We start from the raw sequence: 26,158 nt of genomic DNA on the forward strand, positions 1-26,158 counted from the left end.
CATTAGCTAAAGTGGTACCTCAGGTTAAGAACAGTTTCAGGTTAAGAATGGACCTCCAGAACGAATTAAGTTCTTAACCCGAGGTACCACTGTATCTGACTTTTAGAAGACACCTGAAGGCAGCCCTGTTTAGGGAAGTTTTTAATGACTGATGTTTTAATGTATTTTTAAAGTTTTGTTGGAAGCCCAGCCTGGTGGGCGGGGTATAAGTAATAAATTGTTGTTGTTACTGTTATTGTTATTATTAAATAAATAACAGCCCGGGAGACTTTTGCATCCCTTGCTAAGATCCATAGGCAGAAAGTGCTCATAAAGGCATAGGAGCAGCGAAAAGTTGGCAACATCTCTCCAAAAATGCACTAGAAAAGGGGCAAAGAAAGATGTGATAACCTTACCCAGGAAACTTTTGGGTTTTTTCCCCTCACAGCACAGCCGGATTAACCTCCTCCAGCCATATGTCTGAGTGACAGCTGTGCTGCCCGGTCTCTTAATGCAATTAGCAGATCTTCTTTCCCAGCGCTGCCTGATTCAGGTCAAGAGCAGCAGGGTGGGTGGGGGAACAGAGGGCGACCCCCCACACATTGGGGGTGATGGCCCTGCAGACTCCACTGCCTCCCAACCTGCGGAGGGGGCTGACAACTTTCAGCGGGTCCCTCTTCATCAACAACAAGACTGGCGACTGCGGCCTGGCACAGAGCTACCACCCAGGTATGATGAGATTTGAGGAGTGGGCTTTAGTAAGATCTGGGAAAGCTTTTAACCATGGGTAGGCAGACTAAGGCCTGGGGGCCGGATGCGGCCCAATCGCCTCAATCTGGCCCGCAGATGGTCTGGGAATCAGTGTGTTTTCACATGAGTAGAATGTGTGCTTTTATTTAAAATGCATTTCTGGGTTATTTGTGGGGCATAGGAATTCATTCATTTTTTTCTTCTTCTTCAAAATATAGTCCGGCCCATAGCTGTCAACTTTCAGATTTGAAAATAAGGGATCAGCAGCCTCAAAAATAAGGGATCAGCAGCCTCACCTGTCCCGGGGACAGTCTACGGGATATCTAACAATCCGGGATAGCAGCGGGAAACGGTGCTGGAATAAGGGAATTTCCCGCAAAAAAAGGGAAGGTTGACAGCTATGGTCCGGCCCCCCACAAGGTCTGAGGGGCAGTGGACCGGCCCCCTGCTCAAAAAATTTGCTGGCCCCTGCTTAACATTGAACTGGGGCAAACAAGGATTCCGATGAAAGCCCTTCCCAAGGGGGTGGTCTCCATGGCTGTAGATCAGTGGCAGAGCATCTATTTACAATTTTATGATTCTACCATTCTGTGGTTCTATAGTTTATTTGATCTGATTTAATATTTGGAATATTAAATCGTAAGAGTTGGATGGGACCACAAGGGCCACCTAATTTCAGCCCCGCCCCCCTGCAATGCAGGAATCTTTTGCCCAACATGGGGCTTAAACTCACATCCCTGACATTAAGCGTCTCATGCTCTACCGGCTGAGCTATCTCAGGAATGTGTTCCGCTTTGCCAGCAACAAATGTTGAGCTCAAAGCGGCTCACAACAGCACTGAGAACAACAAACACTGCAATCGCTATAACAGCAAAACGAGGCAGCATATTACGAAAGCAAAGAGCAGAAGCAAATTAAACTGTTGGGACTATGCCAAAATGGCAAAAACTGACCGGAAAGCTCAGGAACCAAGAAGACCAAAACTTTAACAAAGAATCGGGGAAATTTTTATAATTTTTCTTGGAGACCACTGTAAGCAGATGAAAACATTAGCAGGATTGTGATAACACTTGTAAGGTAGCAAGTACTGGGGGAGAAAATGGAGTTATATAAAGTATGGACTATTGAAAAAGATGCGGTAGAAAAGGTTTAATAATAGGACCCACTGAAGGGAAGGTGGGAAGTCCAGAGATTTGGAGGAATCTTTAAATGTGTATGTGTATGGTTGTATTATAATTTTATATTTGTAAAATCAAATAAAAATGATTTTAAGAAAAAAAGAAGAAAAGAAAGCAAAGAGCAAAAGCAAATTCATCAAAACAATTAATATGATTTAATAAAGTGGTCGTGATTCAGTTCAGTTGAATAAAATTCCTATATAAAGCGTTTGATATACAGCACTTCAAAGCGGTTTCCGAAAAGAATGAAATTACCGCTTAGAAGCAGCTCTTTAAAACATTCAAAAATAACAATAATAACTCAACAGTAAGTGAAAACCCAGAGTAAAATATAGGTCAGCATTGTACATGTCTGGGTAGGCTTGCCTAAACCAAAGTGTTTTTAGCAGGCGCCGAAGAGAGTACCGGGAAGATGCCTTCTTGATGTCAATCGGCAGGGAGTTCCGAAGTTAAAAACCTGTAAAAGTGCTAGTTCTGCAGATCAGAGCAGTTGAGTGGGAATGCATGGGGCAAGATGGTTTCGTAGGGAAACTGTAATCCAAACCAAGTTGACGTTTATAAGGGTGGGATATACTGTATTTTTTGCTCTATAAGACGCACCAGACCACAAGACGCACCTAGTTTTTGGAGGAGGAAAACAAGAAAAAAAATATTCTGAATCTCAGAAGCCAGAACAGCAAGAGGGATCGCTGCGCAGTGAAAGCAGCAATCCCTCTTGCTGTTCTGGTTTCTGTGATAGCTGTGCAGCCTGCATTCGCTCCATAACACACACACACACATTTCCCCTTACTTTTTAGGAGGAAAAAAGTGAGTCTTATATAGCAAAAAATACGGTAAATTCAACAAGTTAAAAGCTATGCAAGAGCCCCTGTTTGTTTCACAGTAATTTTGAATTGTATTAACTGCCGACCTTGTATTCAACCTTGGGACAATCCCTTGGCAAGATGCCTTATCCAAAGCTTTAATGAGAAAAAATACAGCGCCACTGGCAAACGGGTCCAGAGAAGGTTGTTTTCTCCCTGAGATGCTGCTGCTGCAAACTTTTGGCATCTTTTCCAGACCACACAGTGCTTTCCAGTCTTCCGTTACAGATGATGCTGTACTTCAATGCCTTCTTCTTCCCATTCTGGTGCCTGTCGGAGGGGGTCATGCTGGAACTGAAGGTAGTCAGGGTTTCCCCCCCTTTTCTTTTGTATGTTTCCGAGCACAATTCAAAGTGTTGGTGCTGACTTTTAAAGCCCTAAACAGCCTCGGTCCAGTATTCCTGGAGGAGCGTCTCCACCCCCATCATTCAGCCCGGACACTGAAGTCCAGTGCCAAGGGCCTTCTGGTGGTTCCCTCATTGCGAGAAGCCAAGTTACAGGGAACCAGGCAGAGGGCCTTCTCGGTAGTGGCGCCCTCCCTGTGGAACGCCTTCCCACCAGATGCCAAAAGAGAAAAATAACTACCAGACTTTTAGACGACATCTGAAGGCAGCCCTGTTTAGGGAAGCTTTTAATGTTTGATGCATTACTGTATTTTTATATTGTGTTGGAAGCCGCCCAGAGTGGCTGGGGAAACCGAGCCAGATGGGCGGGGTATAAATAATAAATTGTTGTTGTTGTTGTTGTAAACCGGAGCTGGCCTTTGGTTGGTCAGGCACAGCCTGACTCCCTCCTTTGGCAATCTTCACAGAACTTTAGCCTAATGGTTGCCATCAATTTGAGTTGAATTAATTTTATAATGAAATGATTTTAGAATGTTGTACTATTTTATTGTTGTTAGCTGCCCTGAGCTCGGCTTCGGCTGGGGAGGGCGGGATATAAATAACATTATTATTATTATTATTATTATTATTATTATTATTATTATTATTATTATTATTAGTTTGGCGGAAAAACATCTGCTTTACATGTGGAAGGAGTAGACCCCAGATTCAATTCCTGGCATCTCCAGGTGGGGAGGGACAGACCAGCCTGAAACCCCAAAGCTGTTGGGATCAAGTGTTGTTTTCTTTGGGGGGGGGCGTCATCTGCTGAAGATTCTTTAGCTGTGATTCCCTGCATTGCAGGGGTTGGGCTAGATGACCCTAGGGTCCCCTTCCTTCCTACGGTACAATCACATTTTTCTAAGTTAGAGGAAACACGATAGTCCTTTTCAACTAGTTCTCTCTCTTTCTACCCTCCTTCCAGTATAGCCTACTGCCCGCTTACTATCAGTTCCTGCTGGTCAGTGCATACCTGATGATCATCTCAGCCGAAGGCCTGCGGCTCTACCTGGGGTTTATCGGAAATCTGCAGGAGAAGGTAAGGCCTCAAGGCAGGGAGGACGAACCTTAGGGCTGAGAGCCAAGTGTGGCCCTCCATACCTCTTTGCCTGGCACCCAGGATTTTCTCCAGGCCACTCCCCTCTCTTCTTCGCACCCTCCTTCTTCTTTTTTTAAAAAATGTTTTTTTTATTAATAATTTCAACATATCAAAAGATCAAAACATATCATATTCATTATTTCCCCCCTTTCTGCCCCCACCTCTCCATCAAGCCCTCCCCCCCAGACTTCCCTCAGCTCCTCTCTCTGATTTTTCAGCACATATGATTCTCTGCATTCTGTGAAATTGTAGAAATCCTTATATTATCTATCTGCTATGTTAACAATCAATAAATGTGTGTATGTTTGTTCAAAACCTGCCAAGGAGTCCAATTCATTTTGTTGTCTTTTTAAGTAATTTGTAAAAAGTTCCCATTCTTCTTTGAAGTCACAGTTGTCCTTATCTCGCAGTTTATATGTTAGTTTAGCCAGCTCTGCATAGTTCATCACTCTTGTCCCTGTTCCTTTCTTCGCACCCTCCTTCAATGTGTTTTGCGCTGCCAGTCAGTGTAGACCATTACACAAAACAAAAGAATTGCCGTGAAAATCCCTGAAACGAGAGGTAATCGACTATAGAATTGAATAACAAAAATCAAAAAATTTAAGGAAAAATTAACCTAGAATTAAACAAAGACTTAACGAGATGCCGGCTACAAAACTCTTTTCACTGAACTAATCAGTTTCCTCAGAAGGAAATAAAGAATTTTAAACCTTAAATGATTTTAAGCGATATCAAACAAACTCAAGAGCAGGGCTGAGATGCTTCCTCGAGTTTACAAAAAAGGTATAAAAACCTCAATGACAAGTTTTAAACATAGCCCTATTTAAGAGAACATTATAAACCTTAAATGGTTTTCAGTGATTTCCAGCAAACTCAAGAGGAGCGCTGAAACGCATCCCTGAGTTTACAAAAAAGGTTTTAAGAAAAACTTACAAAGGAATGCGAGATAAGCTGTTTAAGTTTCAAACAAACTCAAAAACAGGGCTGAAGCGCTCCTGACTGCTGATGTTAAAGACTGATACAGAGTGTTTCCAATCACAGTTTTTTATACAGTGGTACCGTACCTCAGGTTAAGTACTTAATTTGTTCCGGAGGTCCGTACTTAACCTTAAACTGTTCTTAACCTGAAGCACCACTTTAGCTAATGGGGCCTTCTGCTGCTGCCGCACCACCGGAGCATGATTTCTGTTCTTATCCTGAAGCAAAGTTCTTAACCTGAAGCACTATTTCTGGGTTAGCGGAGTCTGTAACCTGAAGTGTATGTAACCTGAGGTTCCACTGTACTGTAAGGTGAAGGAATTTTTAAAGGGACAGAACATCTAGTTCGAACAAAGGGCGGGTTTGATAAAGTTTGCAAAGAATAACAAGAATAATATTAAATAGAGTTGTAAGAAATTATAAGAAGGAACTGAAGTCAATATAAGAATTGAGACATCTGGAGGGCCGAGGTTGAGGAAGCCTGGTGTAGGCAATACTGAGCTGGATGGATGGGTAAAAGGCACCTTCCCCTGTTCCTTGGCTCCTGCAGGTCCCGGAACTGGCCGGCTTTGTCCTTCTCTCCTTCCTGATTGAGACACCCGTCCTGCTGTTCATCCTGACCGACGAACACATCATCCGCCTGCCACTGGAGACGGCCGTCCACCTGGTCCTCCTCTTCTTCCTTGCCTCCGAGATCACGGCGGCTGTCTTTGCTCTCAAGGGGATGACCAGGCAGCTAGCCAGGCAGTTCTACCTGAAGCAATTTGAGGAGGGGCCCGGCGGGCTGGGCCCGGGTGCGAGGGGCAGCCAGCAGGGGGCTCGGTTGTCCGTCAGCCCTGACTCCGCCCTGCTTTCTGCACAGGGGCGCTAAATGAGTGACGGGCGGGGGGTGTCTTCCTTTTGAGGCGGTGGTCCTCACTGAGGGCCAGCATGCTGTCGTCGAGTAACATCTGAGAGAACAGAGTTCAAATCCTCACTCGGCCATACGAAGCTCCCTGGGAGACCCCAGGCGAGGCACTGTCTCCTGGGCCAACCTGAGAGCCTCACAGGGTTGTTGTAGGGACTGAACTGAGATGGGGAAGGGCTGTGTATGCTGCCTGGAGCTCCTTGGAGGAAAAGGTGAGATATAAATGCAATAATTATGTTATGTACTGAGTTGAATAGGATCCAAAAGGCAGCAGCCTGATTGGTCCTAGAACAATAGGATTCAGAATGCAGCAGTCTGATTGGTCCTAGAACAATAGGATCCAAAATGCAGCAGCCTGATTGGTCCTAGAACAATAGGATCCAGAATGCAGCAGTCTGGTTGGTCCGCAGGAGCCACCCAATCCAGCTTCAGGTGGAAGTGAATCTGCAACCTGATTGGCCTACAGGAGAATCCCGGAATTAGCCAATCACGTGGGGCCCATTGTGTAAATAATGTATATAAAGCAGACATTCTGGGGGAACTGGCATTCCTCACTACTATGAACTGAATAAAGAGCATGAAATCCACTCTCGACTCCAAGTATATTTCAAATTAAGTAAGAAATAAATAAATATGCAGGCAAACCCTAAAGATGTGGAACTCCCTCTTTACAGTGCTGCGTCGGGCATCATCATTGCATATGATTCATCGTATATTAAAGATGCTCCTCTTTATCCCTGCCTTTGCACAGCATTTGAAGCTGTTTGATATCCTGGGATGTGTTTGTTTGTTAAGGGTGCTGAGAGTTATGAGGCGAGCCCCTCTTCCCCCTCCCAGAGCTGCAGTTCCCAGAGTTCCTTAGGAAAAGGGATTGATTGCTAAACCACTCTGGGAATGTGTGTGTGTGTGTGTGTTTTAAACTGTTTTTATTATTTTTGTACATCGCCTTGAGAGGATTGTGTAGAAGGTGATTAATAAACTGATGATGGTGATAATAATAAATTAATTTTATTAATTGACCTGGGACCTGAGTACTTGATGGAGACCTGTCGTCATGTGCCCCAATACACAGTTTACAGTCAGAGAGAGAGAGAGAGAGAGAGAGAGACCCTTACAGAATCATAGAATTGGAAAGGGCGACAAGGGTCATCTAGTCCAACCCCCTGCAATGCAGGGACCTTCTCATCGTATGTATGCTGAGCACCTTTTCGGGGAGGTGTGGTGGGCTATAAATTTAAATAGACGCCAAGAAAATGCACCAGTTCCCCACGTAAGTAAAGAAAACCTGCAAGTCCCATAGCAAAGGGTGAAAAGAGCAGGTTTCATCTAAAAGTGATCTTTAGGCAGAAGCAGGAAGATAAACTAATGTGGGGAGGTTTTGATTCCCTCGACAGAAGTGTGGCTGAGAATTATTCCAATGGGATCTCTATATCTGAGAGAGGAAGAGAGAGGGGTGGGTTTGATGGGCTTCCCCCACCCTGGTATCTGAGACCCTTTATACCAGCCCTCCCCAAACTACAACTCCCAGGGTTGTTGGGAATTGTAGTCCCAAACCTCTGCAAGGCATCTATATCTACCTCTGTGTTGTTGCTACCCTCTGAAGGTTTTGAACTACAACTCCCATCAACCCCAGACAGCCCAGCCCTGGGGCTGATGGGAGTTGTACTCCAAAACACCTGGTTGGAGGAGTCTGTTTTCAAGCAATACCCCAGTTGGACACCAAATGCATCCAAAGCAGGGAGGAGAGATCTTGCCTGTCTGCTTGAGCATCTATCCCACATTAGGTCTCTCCTGAGATTTCTTGCCTGTGGTCTGTAGGGCTAGTGTGGCTGCGTCAACTTTGGTTTTCGGAGGCTTTGCCTGGAAAAGTAGAAAAGGGACCATATTAGAAAGGTACTGTGGGCATTGGAAAAAGGTTCAGAAAAGGGCAAGCAAAATAAAGAAGGGGACTAAAGATAGGTTGCAGTGTTTGGGACTTTTTAGTTTAGCGAAAAGGCACGCAAGACATGATAGAAGGGGACCAAAGGAGGCTTGGCAGGGAGACAGCAGATAGAGAAAAGTTTTCCCCCTCACACAGAACACCAGAACTCATGGAGAGCCAATGAAGATGAATTTTGGATGATTTGGGACAGAGAAAAAGAAGAGGAGTTTGGACTGTGATATGGTTTTATGAAATAATGATATTGGAAACTGCTATATATAACTACTAAGAAACTCAGATGGAATAGATTTGAGGAAGTCAAATAAATGTTTATGAAGATGGATTTTAATTGATTAATTAAGTTTTAGTTTATGTGGTGATTTGTTGTATTTTATGTTTTATATTCTTTTTTCTTTTTCTTTTTCCCGTTTCATTCTTTTCCCTTTATTATTGTTAACTTTTTCTTGTGTTATGTTTATGTATTGAAAATAATAAATATTATTATGAAAAAGAAGAAGAAGAGTTTGTACTTGATATCCCGCCTTTCACTCTCCTTAAGGCAGGCATGGACCACAGTCCATTTCGGGGTCCTAATCCGGCCCTCTGGTCGGTTTTAACTAGCCTCTGTGGCAGTTTATTTCCTGAGGTAACCCCCCCCCCCAAAAACCTCAACAACGTCAGTCCTAAAAGAAGCTCAACAACTTTGGTTGGCCCTTTGGTCTGCCCCCACGGCCCTTCACTTCATCAAATCTGGCCCTCTTTGAAAAAAGTTTGGCCCTTAAGGAGTCTCAAAGCGGCTAACCATCTCCTTTCCCTTCCTCCCCCACAACAAACACTCTGTGAGGTGAGTGGGGCTGAGAGACTTCAGAGAAGTGTGACTGGCCCAAGGTCACCCAGCAGCTGCATGTGGAGGAGTGGGGAAGCGAACCCGGTTCCCCAGATTACGAGTCTACCGCTCTTAACCACTACACCACACAGCACAGAGTTAAACTGTGGAACTGTTTCCCGTAAGGACCTCCAACTTGGATGGCTTTTAAACATGATTACACAAATGCATGGGAGATCAGACTATCAATGGCTCAATAGAGGCACTGCGTGGCTGGAGGCAGCGATGCTTCTGAATACCAGTTGCTGGAAACAGCAGGAGAGAGAGAGCTTGAATCCTGCTTGTGGATTTCCCACTGAGGCATCTGGTTGGCCACTGTGAGAACAGGATACTGAGCTAAAGGGGCCATTGGCCTGATCCAGCAGGTTCTCCTTGTGTTCTTTCACTTTTAATCTGCCCCCACGATCTGAGGGCTGGGTTTTAGCATGCAGAAAAGCCTGCTTTTACCAGGTAACAGGTAAAGGACCCCTGGATGGTTAAGTCCAGTCAAAGGCGACTATGGGGTTGTGGCTCTTCAGGCCAAGGGAGCTGGCGTTTGTCCACAGACAGCTTTCCGGGTCATGTGGCCAGCATGACTAAACCGCTTCTGGCGCAACGGAACACTGTGACAGAAACCAGAGTGCATCGAAACGCCGTTTACCATCCCGCTGCAGTGGTATCTATTTATCGCCAAGTGAATTTTTATTGTTTTCCTTACATATTCTTTTTCAACAAATTGTAATAGCACCATACATTTCCTTTGACTCTGCCGAGTCACGACCCCCCTCCCTCCCCACAACTGGTATATTTATCCTCTTTCCATCACACACATCATTCTCAAATTAGTACTATTATACATTGGAGGTATTATGTCAATCCTGCTAGTGTCTTGACCTCTTTACAATTCTTCTTTATATATTCAATAAATTTACTCCAGTTATTTTGGTATCTTTGATCTCCCTGGTCCCGGATCCTCCCTGACAGTTTGGCAAGTTCTGCATATTCTGTCAACTTCGCCTGCCACTCCTGTATAGTTGGTATATCTTGTACTTTCCATCTTTGGGCCAGAAGATGGACCCCCCAGTGGTATCTATTTATCTACTTGCACTGGCATGCTTTCGAACTGCTAGGTTGGCAGGTGCTGGGACAGAGCAATGGGAGCTCACCCCGTCACGGGGATTCGTACCGCCGACTTTCAAATTGGCAAGCCCAAATCGGCAAGCCCATGCTCAGTGGTTTAGACCGACGTTCCTCTGCTTTTAGCAGGGACACCCCCCAAAAAAATTTAAGTAAAGGCTTGGGGAGCCAAACACCTTCAGACACACAATCCCTCTCAGGATCCCTGACCGGTCGCTGCCAGTCCCCAGGGAGCATGAGGGGCTGCTGAGGCTGCGATTCCCCACAGCGGGACGATGGGGCGTGACAGCGAGTGCTAAATGGGATGGAACCGGAGCATGCAGGCAAGGCAGCAGCAAAGGGATGTTTACAGCAAAGGGCATGGTGGAGAGAGAGGGAATTCAAAGGAAGCCACATCCACATAAACAAAAGCAAGAGGCCAGATCAGCCCACATCCGATCGCTGTTACCTCCTCGTATTTCTCGCTCCGATAAAATTCGGCTTTCGTATCGAGGTACAGCAGGACGAGGTCGCAAACCACGGCAGCCTAGGATGGCAAGAGTCCAGTATGACATCATTCAGCATCCAGACCAGCCTCGGCCAACACGGCGCTCTCTGTTTGTTTGGATCTACAACTCCCATCAGCCCCAGGGACATCGTACAGCTGCAAGGCCAGGGGCTGATGGGAGTTGTAGTCCAAAAGGGCCTTTTTTATTCTACTGGTCATACTTACAGCTCCAAGGAAGGCAGCTCCTGTTCCCAAGTTGACAGCGGTGGGAATGATGCTGAACTTCCCAGCCTGAGTAATAAAAAGAGTGTAGGGTATTAGGGGAAGGGTAGTAACTCTGGTGGGGGACACATGTTGCACTCCTTCTGGGGTTTTTTGTCTGTCTTTCATCCCCACCCTGCACTCATCTGTGGCTCTTAGAAGCTGTCAGCATGCGACAGAAACCACACCCTGGGAACGGCTTTGACTGGTCGGCTAAACCAGGTGAGGGTAGCTGACGGGTCTCAAATACTTGGTGAGTTAGGGATTTCCCCTGCATTATATAGAAAACTCATCTACTAAGTCAGGCCACTGGTGCACTGAGCTTCTGTGGTAAATATAAGGCACAAATAATTGGGAATATAAGCTCCCCCCCCCCCTTTCTGCCTGTGGCGCAACAGAATATTAGGGGGTAGGTAGGGGAAGGTCTAGACTGTGTGAAAAATGAACATAATATTTTAGCTGCAGTTCACTCATTTTCAGCTTTGTATTCTTGTTATTAAAAAAGCTCACCTAGACATTCCGTTGTTGCACCCGTAACCTCAGTTTAAGGTGCCCTTTAGCTCCTAGCTTTCATATCTCTGTTTCTAACACTTGGGGGGCAATGAATGGGATCCCTGCATAGCACCTCCTCCCCTAGGGATCCGCTGCACATGGGGCCTCAGAGGTCCTTACCTGGCCGTGGACCGAAATGTCAAAGCGGATACCATAGAGTTTTAACAGGCTCCGAGACTGCCGGTTCAGGGGGTCCCGATAATAGGAGGCGGTTCTGAAGAAAGAAAGCAGGCAGATGAGCAGCGTACAGTGGTACCTTGGGTTAAGTACTTAATTCGTTCCGGAGGTCCGTTCTTAACCTGAAACTGTTCTTAACCTGACTCTTGCTTTCGCTAATGGGGCCTCCTACTGCCGCTGTGCCACGACTGCATGATTTGTGTTCTCATCCTGAAACAAAGTTCTTAACCCGAGGTACTATTTCTGGGTTAGCGGAGTCTGTAACCTGAAGCGTATGTAACCCGAGGTACCACTGTACTTGCAGAAGCTGTGGCTTGGCCCACATGCTATTGGACCACGTTTGAGGTTCTTGTATCGACTGGCAGGACCCTTGACGACTTGGGTTCAAGATAATGCGAGGAGTGCCTGACCTCTCATATTATTTATTTAGTTAGTTGGTTTTTAATTATATTTGTATCCCTCCTTTCTGCTAAATTGGGGGGGAAAGTTGGCTTAAAAGCAACATAACAAAATGCAAAGTGATAGCAATGAACTAGCTAAAAACAACCATCAAAATACATCAGAACACATGTGGAACCAGCTATTAAAACACCGTTTGCCCTGACAGCATCACCTGCGCTTCAGATTCCAAAGGCTTGTATGAATAGGAAGGTATAGGAGCACAGGTGGCGCTGTGGTCTAAACCACTGAGCCTCAGTTTTTTAGCACAGCTCTTTCCCAATACATATGCAATTTCCCCCAATATACAAATTATTGCAAAGTAGTTTCCCCTGGTGCATTTGCATATATTCTCTCTTTTTTTTTTGCTAACATATACATTTTTCTGCACATTTCTCGGCATTGCAAAATTCAGAGAAGTGTAGATTCCGAAAGGTTGCTGTGTTTCGTTTCACGTACTGTTTCAATAAACGTGAATTGGGCATGTTCGCCTTTAAATGCAAGCAGAATTGAATCCTCCCCGCCCCCATTCCTACTTAAGACAGAACGGCTGGCTTGCGCGCTGCTTCCTTCACACCCTCCTGCTTGCTGCTGTGCCCACCTGAAGTTGAATTTCTTTTCCAGCAGAGTGAAGGAGTAGCAGGGTCTGCATCTCGAAGGAGGCTGATCCAAGTCACAATCCCAGTTGATCCGCAGGCCAATAGCGCCCCCCTGTGTGGGATCCACCAAATGCCATAAGATTAATATTAATGGGGCAGAAGAACAGAGGGCACTGGGATCTATTAGTATTGAGATGATCATGATGATGATAATAATAATAATAATAATTTATACCCCGCCCTTCCTGGCCAGAGCTGGGCTCAGGGCGGCTAACACCAATAAAATCACAGTAAAAACATAATAGGGGAAAAAGGGGGGGGGGGAGGAAAAAACACCAATTTAAAATACAGGTTAAAATGCAATTTAAAATACAGCCTCATTTTAAAGTAGCTGATAAATCAAGACCATAAAGGGAGGGAAACATAAGGATCAGACCGAGTCCAAACCAAAGGCCAGGCGGAACAGCTCTGTCTTGCAGGCCCTGCGGAAAGATGTCAAGTCCAGCAGGGCCCTAGTCTCTTGTGACAGAGCGTTCCACCACGTCGGGGCCAGTACTGAAAAGGCCCTGGCCCTAGATGAAACCAATCTAACCTCCTTGAGGCTCGGGACCTCCAAATTGTTGTTATTTGTGGACCTGAAATGTGGCTTCAGTGGATCCCCTTCCCACACTGTTCCAAGATGAAGGTCACATCTACAGCGTATATTTCACACTTCCCCCAAAGAATCCTGGGTACTGTAGTTTATGCCTCACAGAGCTACCATTGCCAGCGCACTTAACAAACCACAGTTCCCAGGATTCTATGGAGGAAGCCATGTGCTTTAAAGAACCAAAATGCAGGTGCTGCAAGCTCTCTAATTCTCTCTCTTTTTTATAGCAATCATAGAATTGTAGAGTTGGAAGGAAACTTGAGGATCATCTCGCCCAACCCTCTGCAAGGGAAGAATTTCGACTAAAGCATCCATCACAGATGGTCATCCAACCTCTGCTTAAAAACCTCCAATGAAGGAGAGTCCACCACCTTCTAAGGTGGTCCGTCCCACTGTCAAACAGATCTCACCATTAGAAAGTTCTTCCTGATGTTTAGTTGGAATCTCCATTCTTGTAACTTGAAGCCATTGGAGCAGGAGAAAACAAGCTTGCTCCATCTTCTTTGTGACAGCCCTTTAGATAGTTGAAGATGGCTATCATATCAAGTCTCAGACTCCTTTTTCCCCAGACTAAACATACCCAATTCCCTCAACAGTTCCTTTTAAGGTTTGGTTTCCAGACCCTTAATCATCTTGGTGGCACATGTTTCAGCTCGTCAATATCCTTTGTAAATTGTGGCGCCCAGAACTGGACACAGTACTCCAGGTGTGGTCTGACCAAGGCAAAATAGTGCTAAGATAGGGTTACCAGGTGTCCCCGGTTCCCAGGGACAGTCCCTGGATTTGCAAATCTGTCCCCAGACAAATTCTGTCCCTGGAATGTCACCAGATTTGTAAATCTGTCCCTGGGAAATGTGGCAGTGGCAGCTTCAGCAGCCTGGAGCCAGTCTGATAGCACAGTTGGCTCTGGCTGGCTTCAGGAGCTGCTCGCTGCTGTGGCACCCGCCATTTTTCCTTGCTGGAAGTCCCCATATGATGTGTCTTGTGCTCTGGGCTGCTGACTGCCGCTGCTGCCACCACTGCAAAAGGGGAACCGGGGGCATCCGGCGGTACAGATCTCCTGCCCCCTTCCCCCTTTGTTTTGACTGATCGGGAGAGATTTGGGAGTTGCGGGCGGGCGGCTGTTGCCCAATTTTTTAAAAAGTCTGTGTCAGGGAACTGCCATCGGCTCAGGGATGAGAGGGGAAAAGCCAGATGGATTACAGAGAGCCCCCAAAGATTGTGGGAAGCAGCACCTCCTCAGCGGAGGAGAGTAGCCACGCCTCCAGTGGAGAGGAGCTTCAGGGCTTGGAGGAGGCGAGGCGGTGCCAGGACACCTTGCCTGGGCAAAGCGGGGAGGAGAGAGGTCCTCCGTTGCCCACACCCTCCCTGCACAGTAGGCTTCGGCGCCGAGAGGGGAGGCGCAGATTGGGCGTCAAAAAACTACTCTGCTGGGGAAGGTTTAAGGACCGCCCACTCACAGATTCTGCCAGTGAATGAGTGAGCCACTTAGTGGCACTCTGCATGGTGAAGGGTTTTTGGCACCAATAACGAGGCTTTACAGCCGACCAGGGAGGCATTTGCCTGATTGCTCTCGAGTAACCCCCTGATATCCTTACAGTCTGTGCATTTGTTTCACAGGGTACGAAAGAAGGGCTTTGCACCTTTATACAATATGCATGTGTGCTTGGACCCAGGGTCTTTTGCCTCACCATCCCCACTACTGACTCCCTGTTGCTACTCAGCTTCCAAAAAAAATATGTCCCCGGACTCATTGAAAAAAATCTGGTAACCATATGCTAAGAGTAAGACTTTCCTTGACCTGAACACTATACTTCTGTTGATGCAGCCTAGAATGGCGTTAGCTTTTTTTGCTGCCTTATGCTGCATCAGACTGTTGGTCCATCTAACTCAGTATTGTCTACACTGACTGGCAGCAGCTCTCCAGAGTTTTAGGCAGGAGGTTTCCTACCTGGAGATTTTGCCAGGGGCTGGGCATGGGATGTTCTGTATACAAAGCAGATGCTGAATCGCTCTGCTACGGCAGTGGCACTGCTGGATGGGACTTCATCCATTTCCCATAAGCCACCGCACTCCCTTTCTAAGGTTAATGTGACCTGGAGTTAATGGACTTTTCCTGGGAGGGAAGCAGTTCCCAAAGAGCCCTGGCCCTCCGCGCTTGCATTTGTGGGATGGGTTGCTGAAGCAAAAGGGGAGACCTACCTGGTGAGCCAGCTCCTCAAAGCTCTCCCCAGCTGCCTCGACCATGTCACGAATGCGAAAAACGGGGCAATAAGGGTCATCTACGGCATCATATCGACACCCCTTGAAGTAAGAGCCATCCGTCGTCTTCAGCGTGTTTGTCCTGAACGAAAGCATGAAAAAAATTAAAGTCTTTGGGAAATCTGTTGTAATAGCAGCTTGGGAGAAAGAGCCTTGTGGCAACTGAACTGTTTCCTTTATTTAAAGGTAAAGATAAAGGTAAAGGTACCCCTGCCCGTACGGGCCAGTCGTGTCCGACTCTGGGGTTGCGTGCTCATCTCGCTTAAGAGGCTGGGAGCCAGCGCTGTCCGAAGACACTTCCGGGTCACGTGGCCAGCGTGACGAAGCTGCTCTGGCGAGCCAGCGCCAGCGCAGCACACAGAAACACTGTTACCTACCCACTATAAAGCGGTACCTATTTATCTACTTGCACTTTAGGGGTGCTTTCGAACTGCTAGGTGGGCAGGAGCTGGGACCGAACAACGGGAGCTCACCCCACCGCTGGGATTCAAACCGCTGACCATGTGATCGGCAAGTCCTAGGCACTGAGGTTTTACCCACAGCGCCACCCGCGTCCCTTCCTTTATTTATATGCCACTTAATACTAAAATAGGGACGCAGGTGGGGCTGTGGGTTAAACCACAGAGCCTAGGACTTGCCGATCAGAAGGTTGGTGGTTCGAATCCCCGCGACGGGGTGAGCTCCCGTTGCTTGGTCCCTGTTCCTGCCAACCTAGCAGTTCGAAAGCACGTCAAAGTGCAAGTAGATAAATAGGTACAGCTCCAGCGGGAAGGTAAACGGCGTTTCCGTGCGCTGCTCTGGTTTGCCAGAAGCGGCTTAGTCATGCTGGCCACTTGACCCGGAAGCTGTACACCGGCTCACTCGGCCAATGAGCGCCGCAACCCCAGAGTCAGTCACGACTGGACCTAATGGTCAGGGGTCCCTTTACCTTTACCTAATACTAAAATAGTCACCAAACAGACGACAAAAACAGCAAATACCGTGCGCATGGAGACACACCCCATGAAGTTGAAAGGCTGCCATATCATATAGTGCAGAAAACTGGGAATTATAGTGACAGAACTACTTAAACTGTATAGAAATTTATTTACCGGTATGTATGCTACTACAGCAGCAAGAATGCTACTCACCCCAAAATGGAAAGAAGCAGAAGTCCCAGCAAAGGAAGAATGAATACAAAAACATATGGAAAATGCAGAAATGGTGAAACTTACCGAAAAAATAAGAAATCAAGATAAGCTTCTTTTATATATATAAAAGAACGGAAATGGTTTGTGGAATATTTACAGATAAGTTACAAACAGATAAAAACATTGGCAGGATTATTGTAATAACCTACAGTTTCCAAAGAGTATATATTTAAAGCAGATAATTAAATGAGCAAATTAAATGAATTTGGATATGCAGAAGATATTTAAAAAATAAATTTAAGGAACCGCAGAAGGAGGGGGAAGGATATGTTAAAATGATTGTAAAATTGAAATGTATAAATCTGAAAATTATAAATAAAAACTTTTTAAAAACCACCTGCAATACAATATAAAACAATAACATCCCCAAAAAGCAAGAACCCAAAGAGATATTTTGTGGCACTGTTATAAACTTTGCAGAGTTTCTAGACCATACAGAAACCTGCACAACCTATCTAACCTGTGTCAACAGTGCGTTGGGTGTTGGTGCCATGACTGACACTCCTGTTTGCAAACAGTATCCCAAACCCTCTGTGAAAACCGCCCCCACCCTGCTTTAAAGATCTCAGCCCTTACCTGGAGAAGTTAAACCTGGTAAAGTTGACAGTGTTTTTAATAAAGAGAGTGAAATTCTCCGCTTCAGCCAAGAGTGGTTTCCTAGGTAGAAGACAGAATAGGTGGGCCTTATGAACGCATTCGTGGAAGGAATGCAAGCATTTGGTTTTTACAACCTGCAGGCTCTTGGGGAATAAGTTAAGCTACCTTTCCATGAGAAATTGAAGTTTCTGGTGCATGTCTGATAATACGTGGTGGCAGATTCTTTATTTACTTACACATACAGCATGTCATTTATATGTTGCTTGGTTGTAAGAAGTAGAAAAAAACCCCTCAAAGCAGTTTATAAAAGAACGAATCAATAAAACAGTTAAAAGCAGCTATCTAAAACATTCAAAAAGTAATAAAAATAAAAGATTAGCTAAAAACAATGGCACCAGCCTACATATTTGTTAGGCTTAGCTAAACAAGTATTTAATTTGTTTTCATTTTTAAAAATAATTTGGGCAAAGTTCCCTCTTGGAGACCAAAAATAGTGTTAACTCCCCCCACCCTTGAAGGTGGTTTGAAAGAGGAGTTGGTACCAAGTGCGATGTAGTTGCCTTACTTTTCCCTCTGACTAAACAGATTCTCAAGGCTTTTGGTATCATCTGGGGGGAAAACCTGCAATGCCTATTTGACCAGCAATACACCTTGTGGGAGGGGCCACCTCTCTTAACCAAATGTCTTCTTTGGTTAGCAGCTACTACCTGTTCCCCAGCTGAAGATGTCTGGCTGGCTTGCGGTGGGTTTGGGGGACAGAGATACAGGTAGTCGTTGAAACAGGATCAAAGAGGACAACTTGCATACCTGGACAAGGTCTTGTTTTCCACCGGACACCACCCATAGATCTCACAGGTATTATGGGATGCATCAAACGGGACACACTTCCCTGTTTTTACTCCTGCAAGAGAACCAAACCACATATCAGTTATGTCTTCTTTTTACCGAAGCCCTTTATTCCTTTCAAGGTGCACTGCAGCCCAACTCCCCCATGTAAAGTATTGCTTTAGCCTATATTTTTGGAAACCACTTAGAAATTTTCTGACACTCAAGCTGTATGTGCATGCTGTTAAATAAATGAAATTGGGAAAAGCAGAAACTGAGAGATACTGAGATTGACGTATTTGCCCATTAGACCCCAGAAAGCTCAGATAATCCTGAGCTAGATGGGCAAATGGTTTAATTCAGTATGAGGTGGCTTCATCTGCTATATGTTTTAGAAAATATTCGCTATGCATTTCGACACCTCTTGGAATCATGTGGCCAAATTTTGCCTGCTGGTTCCTGAGATACAACTGGGTGCTGTTTAAATCAAGGTGGCTGACTGAACTTTTCCAAACTGCACTGATTTCCTTTTCCGACAAAATTGTATTCAATTTTCTGTTTTACATTTTAGAATATTCGTTTAAACAACCTTAAAATACCAATGACTTCTTCTCTTTCTATGATTCATTTTGTATAACATAAATCCCTGCATATTTTACATAAACTAAACCATTCAATATTCCATTATTACATCCATCAAAACTTATTTACACTGTTGAATTTATCTTAATGCTTGCCAACGTTTTCAAGTGTACATAATTTCCCCCATATAATCAATAAACATTTTCCAATCTTCTTTAAACATTATGTTCTTCTTGTTCTCCTGTTCTATATGTTAGGTCCACAAGCTGTGCATATTTCATCAATTTAAGTTGCCATTCTTCTTTAGTCGGGACCTTGCTCGCTTTCCATTTCTGGGCTAACAAAACACGGGCCGCAGTAAAGGTACCCCTGCCCGTACGGGCCAGTCTTGCCAGACTCTAGGGTTGTGCACTCATCTCACTCTATAGGCCGGGAGCCAGCGCTGTCCGCAGACACTTCCGGGTCACGTGGCCAGCGTGACAAGCTGCATCTGGCGAGCCAGCGCAGCACACGGAACGCCGTTTACCTTCCTGCTAGTAAGCGGTCCCTATTTATCTACTTGCACCCGGGGGTGCTTTCGAACTGCTAGGTTGGCAGGCGCTGGGACCAAACGACGGGAGCGCACCCCACCGCGGGGATTCGAAACGCCGACCATGCGATCGGCAAGTCCTAGGCACTGAGGTTTTACCCACAGCGCCACCCGCGTCCCCGGGCCGCAGTAGTGGCATACATAAATAGCCTTTTTTGACACCTGGGAATTTCTGTCTGAATTATCCCCAACATAAACTGCACTGATTTCCAATTGGCATCGGTGGTTTGGAATCCTTTAGCAACAACAGCTAACAAGGCTGCTAGTAAGAAATCGAGCAGTTTTTGTAACTTGTGGCACGGCTGGCTGCTTTTGGGGAATGGAGGGAAGGATGCAGAGGAGAAATGTAAAAACAAGAGGGAAGCTTTCCCCAACCCGGTGTCCTTCAGATATTCTCGGATTGCAACTTCCATTGGCAGGGTTCGCCAAGGGTTCGGCCCAGTACATTTTGCAGCCTGAGGCGAAACGGAAAATGGCTCCCCCTGCTGTTGGTTGGGGAAGGCTGCAAGAGGGAGCCTTGCAAGCTGCAACTGCTGAGAAACTGGTGCTATATTCGGTGTTCAGATGTGGGTGATGCAGAGAGCAGCGGGTAGGGACCAGGACTGAAACAGACCTCCTTACCATTTCCGTGGACTACCGGCTGTCCTGGCGAACAGTCCTCATCTTTCCTGCAATTCCCATCAGGGATGGAAGGATGCTGGAGGAGGGGAAGACAGTTGTTGAGAAGGAAAAGCATCTGCAGGGGACCCCTGTGAGACCGTCCGCTTGGCATGCCTTTATAAAGCTCTAGCGGGAAGGGGCACCCACAGACCTGACACAGGGTCTCAGGGCAACTTGGCCGGCCCCTTGCTGCTGCGATGATGTTGACAGGCATCCCGAAACTCGGCCCTCCAGCTATTTTGGGACTACAATTCCCATCATCCCTGACCACTGGTCCTGTTAGCTAGGGATGATGGGAGTTGTAGTCCCAAAACAGCCGGAGGGCCGAGTTTGGGGATGCCTGATGTTGGATTACCTGAACCGACACAGAATAAGCTGCTGTGATGCCTAAAGGTAAAGGGACCCCTGACCGTCAAGTCCAGTTGTGGATGACTCTGGGGTTGCAGCGCTCATCTTGCTTTACAGGCTGAGGGAGCTGGCGTTTGTCCGCAGACAGTCATGTGGCCAGCATGACTAAGCTGCTTCTGGTGAACCAGAGCAGCGCATGGAAACGCCGTTTACCTTCCCGCCAGAGTGGTACCTATTTATCTACTTGGCACTTTGACGTGCTTTCGAACTGCTAGGTTGGCAGGAGCAGGGACCGAGCAACGGGAGCTCACCCCATCACAGGGATTCGAACCACCAACCTTCTGATCAGCAAGCCCTAGGCTCTATTATGCCTACAGTGATGCAATCTGGTCTATGATTTGGGCTGAGAGCAGGCGAATGGTTGAGAGGTGCTTCTCCGGGGCTCGGGCAGAGAGGTCAAACTGCACAACAGGGGTGGGGGAGTTCCAGACTGAATGTGGCCCCCAGAACTCTCTATTTGGCCCTCCCGAAGCCAAACAACCCCTTCCAGGCCGCGTCTCTCCCAGGCCCTGCCTTGCACTCTCCTCAAGAGTTTTAGCCTAGCTGGGACATGTCCTTTTTTAAAAACAATAAAGGTTTGTTTTCATTTCGTTTAATACTGTATATAAAGCAGAGAGGACAAATATAATAACTGATGACTATCAAAAGATGAAAAACAAAACTGTAAAATAGGGACACAGAATGAGTACGGTTGCACATGGGTTAAAATAACAAAGACCAAGTAAAATCATGTATGATCTAGCTAAGATTCCTGAATTGCCTGGGGTTGGACTAGATGACCCTCGGGTTCCCTTCCAACTACTGCAACCCCTCCAACAATTAAATGATATTTTTGACATTTGCAAAAGAGTGCAATACTACCTGTGTAGTAATTTCATTGAGTTTCAATGAGTTTTCTGCAAGAAAACTGAAAGCAGATTTTGTTATGTACTGAAGTTAACCCTGGGCCAGCAGAGGGATACTGTAGATAGTTTTCACTCAGGTCCACATATGCAAATAAGGGATTGAAAGTGACATTCAGAGATTGGATAGTTACAGAAAATGGTTACTGAAGCGTTCTAGTGGAGCTCTATATAAGCAGGCTGGCTGAACCCTTCAGTTCAGTTCTGTTCTGGCCTGTGAATAAACAAGAGCAGTTTGAAGAATCGCTGTGTCGTCTGATATGTTCACCCACAACTTAACAGATTTTAAGGATTGTGATTCCCAAATTCTAGTCCAATCCTTGGGAAGAATTTGTGTGCCAATTCTAATAATTTTTCTATTTGTGTATTAATCTAGTTCCCATATCTTTTAAAGGGGCTGGGGTGTGTCCTTGAACCCTTGCTTCCCTGGATAGAGAACGGCATCGGATGTGATCTCTGCCTTGCATGTTACCTCTGCACTGGCACCAATTTGTTGTACAATGGTAAAATTTACATTTGTTGCTCCACCCACTTTTGCCTCTGGCCCCGCCCACCAGTCATACCTGGCTCCAAAAGGTTCCTGCCTCCAGCGACTGTAGAGGAAGCAAAAAATTACCGATAAAGAAAAGCCAGCGACGTACCTCTGGACATGATCCTTGCACTTGCTTCGGAGTAGCAATGAAATTGGTCACCACAAAGAACACGTTTTCCCCCTATGAAATGTTTCAAAACACGTACATTCAGTTGTTGGTTGTTGTTGTTTTTTTAATGCCCCATATTATTTGTTTTGATATGCATCTTATTGGTTTTATTTTTGGTTTAATGCTCTTGTTTGTTCTTATATGGTACACTGCTGAATTTTTAAGAAACAAAGTGGTGTATAAAAGATTTAAAATAAATAAACAACACAACTTTCCCAGTATTACTAACTTTACCACTACTTTACTACTGTTTGTAACTTTACTCCTAGTAGTAGTATTACTACCACAAACTTCTCCGTCTCAATTTTTCATATGGCCTGATCCAGATGGGTAATTCTTTTGTGGCCACAAGGCCAAAGAAAGGATACCTGAGGGGGTTTCACGTAATCTGCCACATCCCAGATTCGGTCCCCAAGCTCTCGGACGCGTGTGACCGAAATCCCTTTCAGTTTGGTGATCACTGAGATGTGAGGGTCAGTATCTTTCTCCTGGTAGCCCTTTTTGGCTAGAAACACCCACCTGCGAGGCAGCAGAAAGAACAGGGATCCAAGATGCTTAACATGCACACTTAAAAGAACCCCTCTTCCATGCTCCAGATATGTTGCCCCACCCTTGGAGATCATCTGCTAAAATTGCCTCAGCATTTCCAGATGGCTGCAAGGAGCGGGGCCTTTTTCTGTGGTGGCACCCCTGCAGTGGAACACCCTGACCAAGAAGCTCCTCAACCTTACTCATTTCCATCCCTTCAGAGATTAGACTGTTATTTAGTGTTCGACTATGTGTACAAAGGAGTCTGCCCTTTTGAAGGCCTTTTCCAACTTTACAATACCATAAATAAGCATGGATTTGAGCCTGCCTGTTCATTAAGGTCCTCTGCAGCAGGGAACCCCGGGAATGAATGCGGCCCTCCACTCCTCTCTATCTGGCCCTCGGAAGTCTCCCCAGCCACATCTCTCCCCAGCCCTGACTCATGCACTGCTTGGACTCTGCTACGTTAGTCAGAAAACAGCATCTTGAATGCATTATAAACATGCAACACCAGATGGCGCCAGAGAGCAAAAAATTCTATGCGATTTTCTATAGCGGTTTTTTTCCTTTTGTTATAACAATTTAATTTCTGACTTCTTTATAGCATTTCCCCCCTGTGTGTAGATCCATCCCTTGAGTGTGTTTTGCCTGTCTTGAACACTGATCATGCCCCTTGTTTAGGAGGAAGGTCGTGAGAGCTGCACAAGTGTGTGTTGAAACTAACCTACTGGGAAAAGGGGAAATTTGCATTCGTTGCTCCACCCACTTTCGCCTCTGGCCCCGCCCACCACTTTCATGTGGCCCTCAGTCATGTGGCCCCCATCCCTGAGCCTCAGCATGCACGATTGCAATAACTGGATGGGCGGGGTATAAATAATAAAATTATTATTATTAAGCCCGGAGCTATTTCCCTCTGCAGCCTTTCTTGAACTCGGTGCCTCACAGTTGTTTTGGACTGGGGTTGCCATCTTCACTCAGCGCTGGCTGTGCTGGCAGAGGCTCATGCAAGGACATTCCTGCCATGAACTTAAAGCCCAACCCTAAAAGACCCTGGGAGCTGTAGTTTGTTGAGGGTGTTGGGAATTGTAGCGCTGGGATGGGTAAACTGCAGTTCCCAATATGCTTGGGGGCGAGAGAGGGAGGCGTTAAATGTATGGTGTGTACCCAGCCTGAGTCCAAAAACTGCTTTGAGGTTTTGTTTTGTTTGACAGTCCAGGGTATATGAATGTTATGAAATAAATAAATAAACTTATTTACTCATTTCATAACATTTATACACTGCTTGATTGTAAAAAAAACCCCTCAAAGGGGTTTATAAAAAAGATAAAACAATAAAATTATCACTAAGAATAATAAGATTTCCAAAAAGTTAAAATAACAAAAGACTAAAAGCAAATTGAAACTTTCACCAGCTTTCTAAGCACCTGGGTCAGCTTGTCTAAACAGGAATTTTTTTTTTAATAGCAGACATTGAAAAGAATACAGTACAGAGAAGGTGCCTGCCTTATGTCAATAGGCAGGGAGTTCCAAAGTTCCAGGGTGGAGAAGACTGTGTGTTGCTTCCCATTCAGCGAATTGGGGACTGCGAGCAATCTACCTGCTTTCACCACCGTGATTCATTTGGGCAAAAACTCTGACGTCGGCGTTAAAAGGCAGAGGAGCAGGGCTAGCTGGAGGAATGTGGCAACCCCAGGCAAAGGTGGAACAAGGGTGGGATGTGTGAGGAAGCTGGATTCCTGCATGGCTGCAGTTCCTCCTGCAAAAGAGGCTGCTTCTAGGGCACTTAAAAAAGAGAGCCAGAAGTCAGGCTGGAGGACCGTAAATCCACCCAATGCAGCAATTCACCAGCTCACCAGCAACGTCTCAGAAACGTCAGTGACTTGCGATTTCAAAGGCTTCTCAACACCCGTCTCGCTGCTTCCGCAGCTCTTACCCGAGGATGTAGCCCACGATCCCGAGCTGGATCAGGCGGTGCAAGACTCCGACCTTCCTATTCCTGGTGAGCGCAAACTTCTCTGTTTTATAATCCAGAAAGCCGAAGCAGGAATGGCTCCAGGAATCCCCCATGGCCGGCTGGCTGTGAAATCCCGACAGCAGAAGCTGACGGAGGATGCCACATCCTCCTGGCCTGCTGCCCAGGTGGAGAAGAGCAGGCAAAGAGGCAACTTTTCAGAAAACGCAGAAGATGTGAGGATCTGTGTCAGCATCTTCCAAAGCAGCAAGGAGGGGAGGGTAAAATAAAGCTGGCCTGATAATGGGCGACTAAAATTGGAAAGGAGGGTCAACAAGGACGTGGCTGTTGTCTCCATGGGCTAACTGGAATCAGAACTGTAGAGCTGGAAGGGATCCAAGGATCATCTAGTCCAACCGCCTGCAATGCAGGAATCTCAACTAAAAAACATCCAACCTCTGCTGAAAAACTTCCAATGAAGGAGAGTCCTCCACCTTCTGAGGTACTCCGTCCAGTGCCCGGACACTGAGGTCCAGCGCCGAGGGCCTTCTGGCGGTTCCCTCACTATGAGAAGCCAAGTTACAGGGAACCAGGCAGAGGGCCTTTTCAGTAGTGGCACCCACCCTGTGGAATGCCATCCCATTAGATGTCAAAGAGAAAAATAACTACTAAACTTTTAGAAGACATCTGAAGGGAGCACTGTTTAGGGAAGCTTTTAATGTTTAATAGGTTATTGTATTTTAGTGTTTTGTTGGAAGCCGCCCAGAGTGGCTGGGGAAATCCAGCCAGATGAGCGGGGTATAAATAAATTATTATTATTATTATTATTATTATTATTATTATTATTATTATTATTATTATTTAGGTTTGATGAGGCCCTTAGCTACTGAAGGTAATGGGGCCCTTTATATGTCCAGCTGCCCTTTGTCAACAACAAATTGTTGCTGTTTTTTATGTTGCATACAGTGGTACGTCGGGTTAAGTACTTAATTTGTTCCGGAGGTCCATTCTTAACCTGAAACTGTTCTTAACCTGAAGCACCACTTTAGCTAATGGGGCCTCCTGCAGCTGCTGCGCCGCAGGAGCACAATTTCAGTTCTCAACCTGAAGCAAAGTTCTTAACCCGAGGTACTATTTCTGGGTTAGCAGAGTCTGTAACCTGAAGCGTATGTAACCTGAGGTACCACTGTATATGCTATATGGTAATTTATGGACTTAATAGGTATCTAAAGCCCTTTGCACATGTTGCCATGCAACCAGTCCATGTGGAATGTAGGCACCCTATATATATAAAGGTAAAGGTAAAGGGACCCCTGACCATTAGGTCGAGTTGTGGCCGACTCTGGGGTTGCGGTGCTCATCTCGCTTTATTGGCCGAGGGAGCCGGCGTACAGCTTCTGAGTCATGTGGCCAGCATGACTAAGCCGCTTCTGTCAAAGAGAAAAATAAATACCAGACTTCCAGAAGACATCTGAAGGCAGCCCTGTTTAGGGAAGCTTTTAATGTTTAATAGACTATTGTATTTTAATATTCTGTTGGAAGCCGCCCAGAGTGGCTGGGGAAACCCAGGTAGACCGGCGGGGTATAAATAAATTATTACTATTATTATTATTATTGCAAAATAAAATAGGAAATATCATCACAAATTAAAATGACCGCACCTTTCCTGGTGTTTTGGATTTCTGGGGCAGGGGCATCCTGGCATATGAAATGTAATGGTAACATTTATTTCCCTTTATT

General features: G+C 45.8%; 2 protein-coding genes across 2 annotated transcripts; one reads left to right on the forward strand and one right to left on the reverse strand.

The window, feature by feature from the left end:
* Positions 1 to 282: 282 nt before the first annotated feature.
* TMEM17 (transmembrane protein 17) lies at positions 283 to 6,464 on the forward strand. Its single transcript, XM_081175190.1, has 4 exons — positions 283 to 708; positions 2,967 to 3,070; positions 4,079 to 4,192; positions 5,781 to 6,464. Exons 1-4 carry the CDS (start codon positions 591 to 593, stop codon positions 6,099 to 6,101), a joined length of 657 nt encoding a protein of 218 aa, XP_081031316.1. The 5' UTR covers positions 283 to 590; the 3' UTR covers positions 6,102 to 6,464.
* A 656-nt stretch (positions 6,465 to 7,120) lies between these two features.
* P2RX6 (purinergic receptor P2X 6) lies at positions 7,121 to 24,940 on the reverse strand. The gene is given in 13 exon segments (XM_081174986.1): positions 7,121 to 7,997; positions 10,509 to 10,586; positions 10,773 to 10,838; positions 11,481 to 11,574; positions 12,577 to 12,686; positions 15,426 to 15,567; positions 17,252 to 17,332; positions 18,080 to 18,173; positions 19,890 to 19,965; positions 21,880 to 21,951; positions 22,308 to 22,458; positions 24,401 to 24,531; positions 24,534 to 24,940. Coding segments are annotated over 13 exon segments (1,428 nt in total). The 5' UTR covers positions 24,777 to 24,940; the 3' UTR covers positions 7,121 to 7,907.
* Positions 24,941 to 26,158: the final 1,218 nt, after the last annotated feature.

This window comes from Podarcis bocagei (assembly GCF_964188305.1).
Source record: "Podarcis bocagei genome assembly, chromosome: 16".
NCBI classification, from domain to species: Eukaryota; Metazoa; Chordata; class Lepidosauria; order Squamata; family Lacertidae; genus Podarcis; species Podarcis bocagei.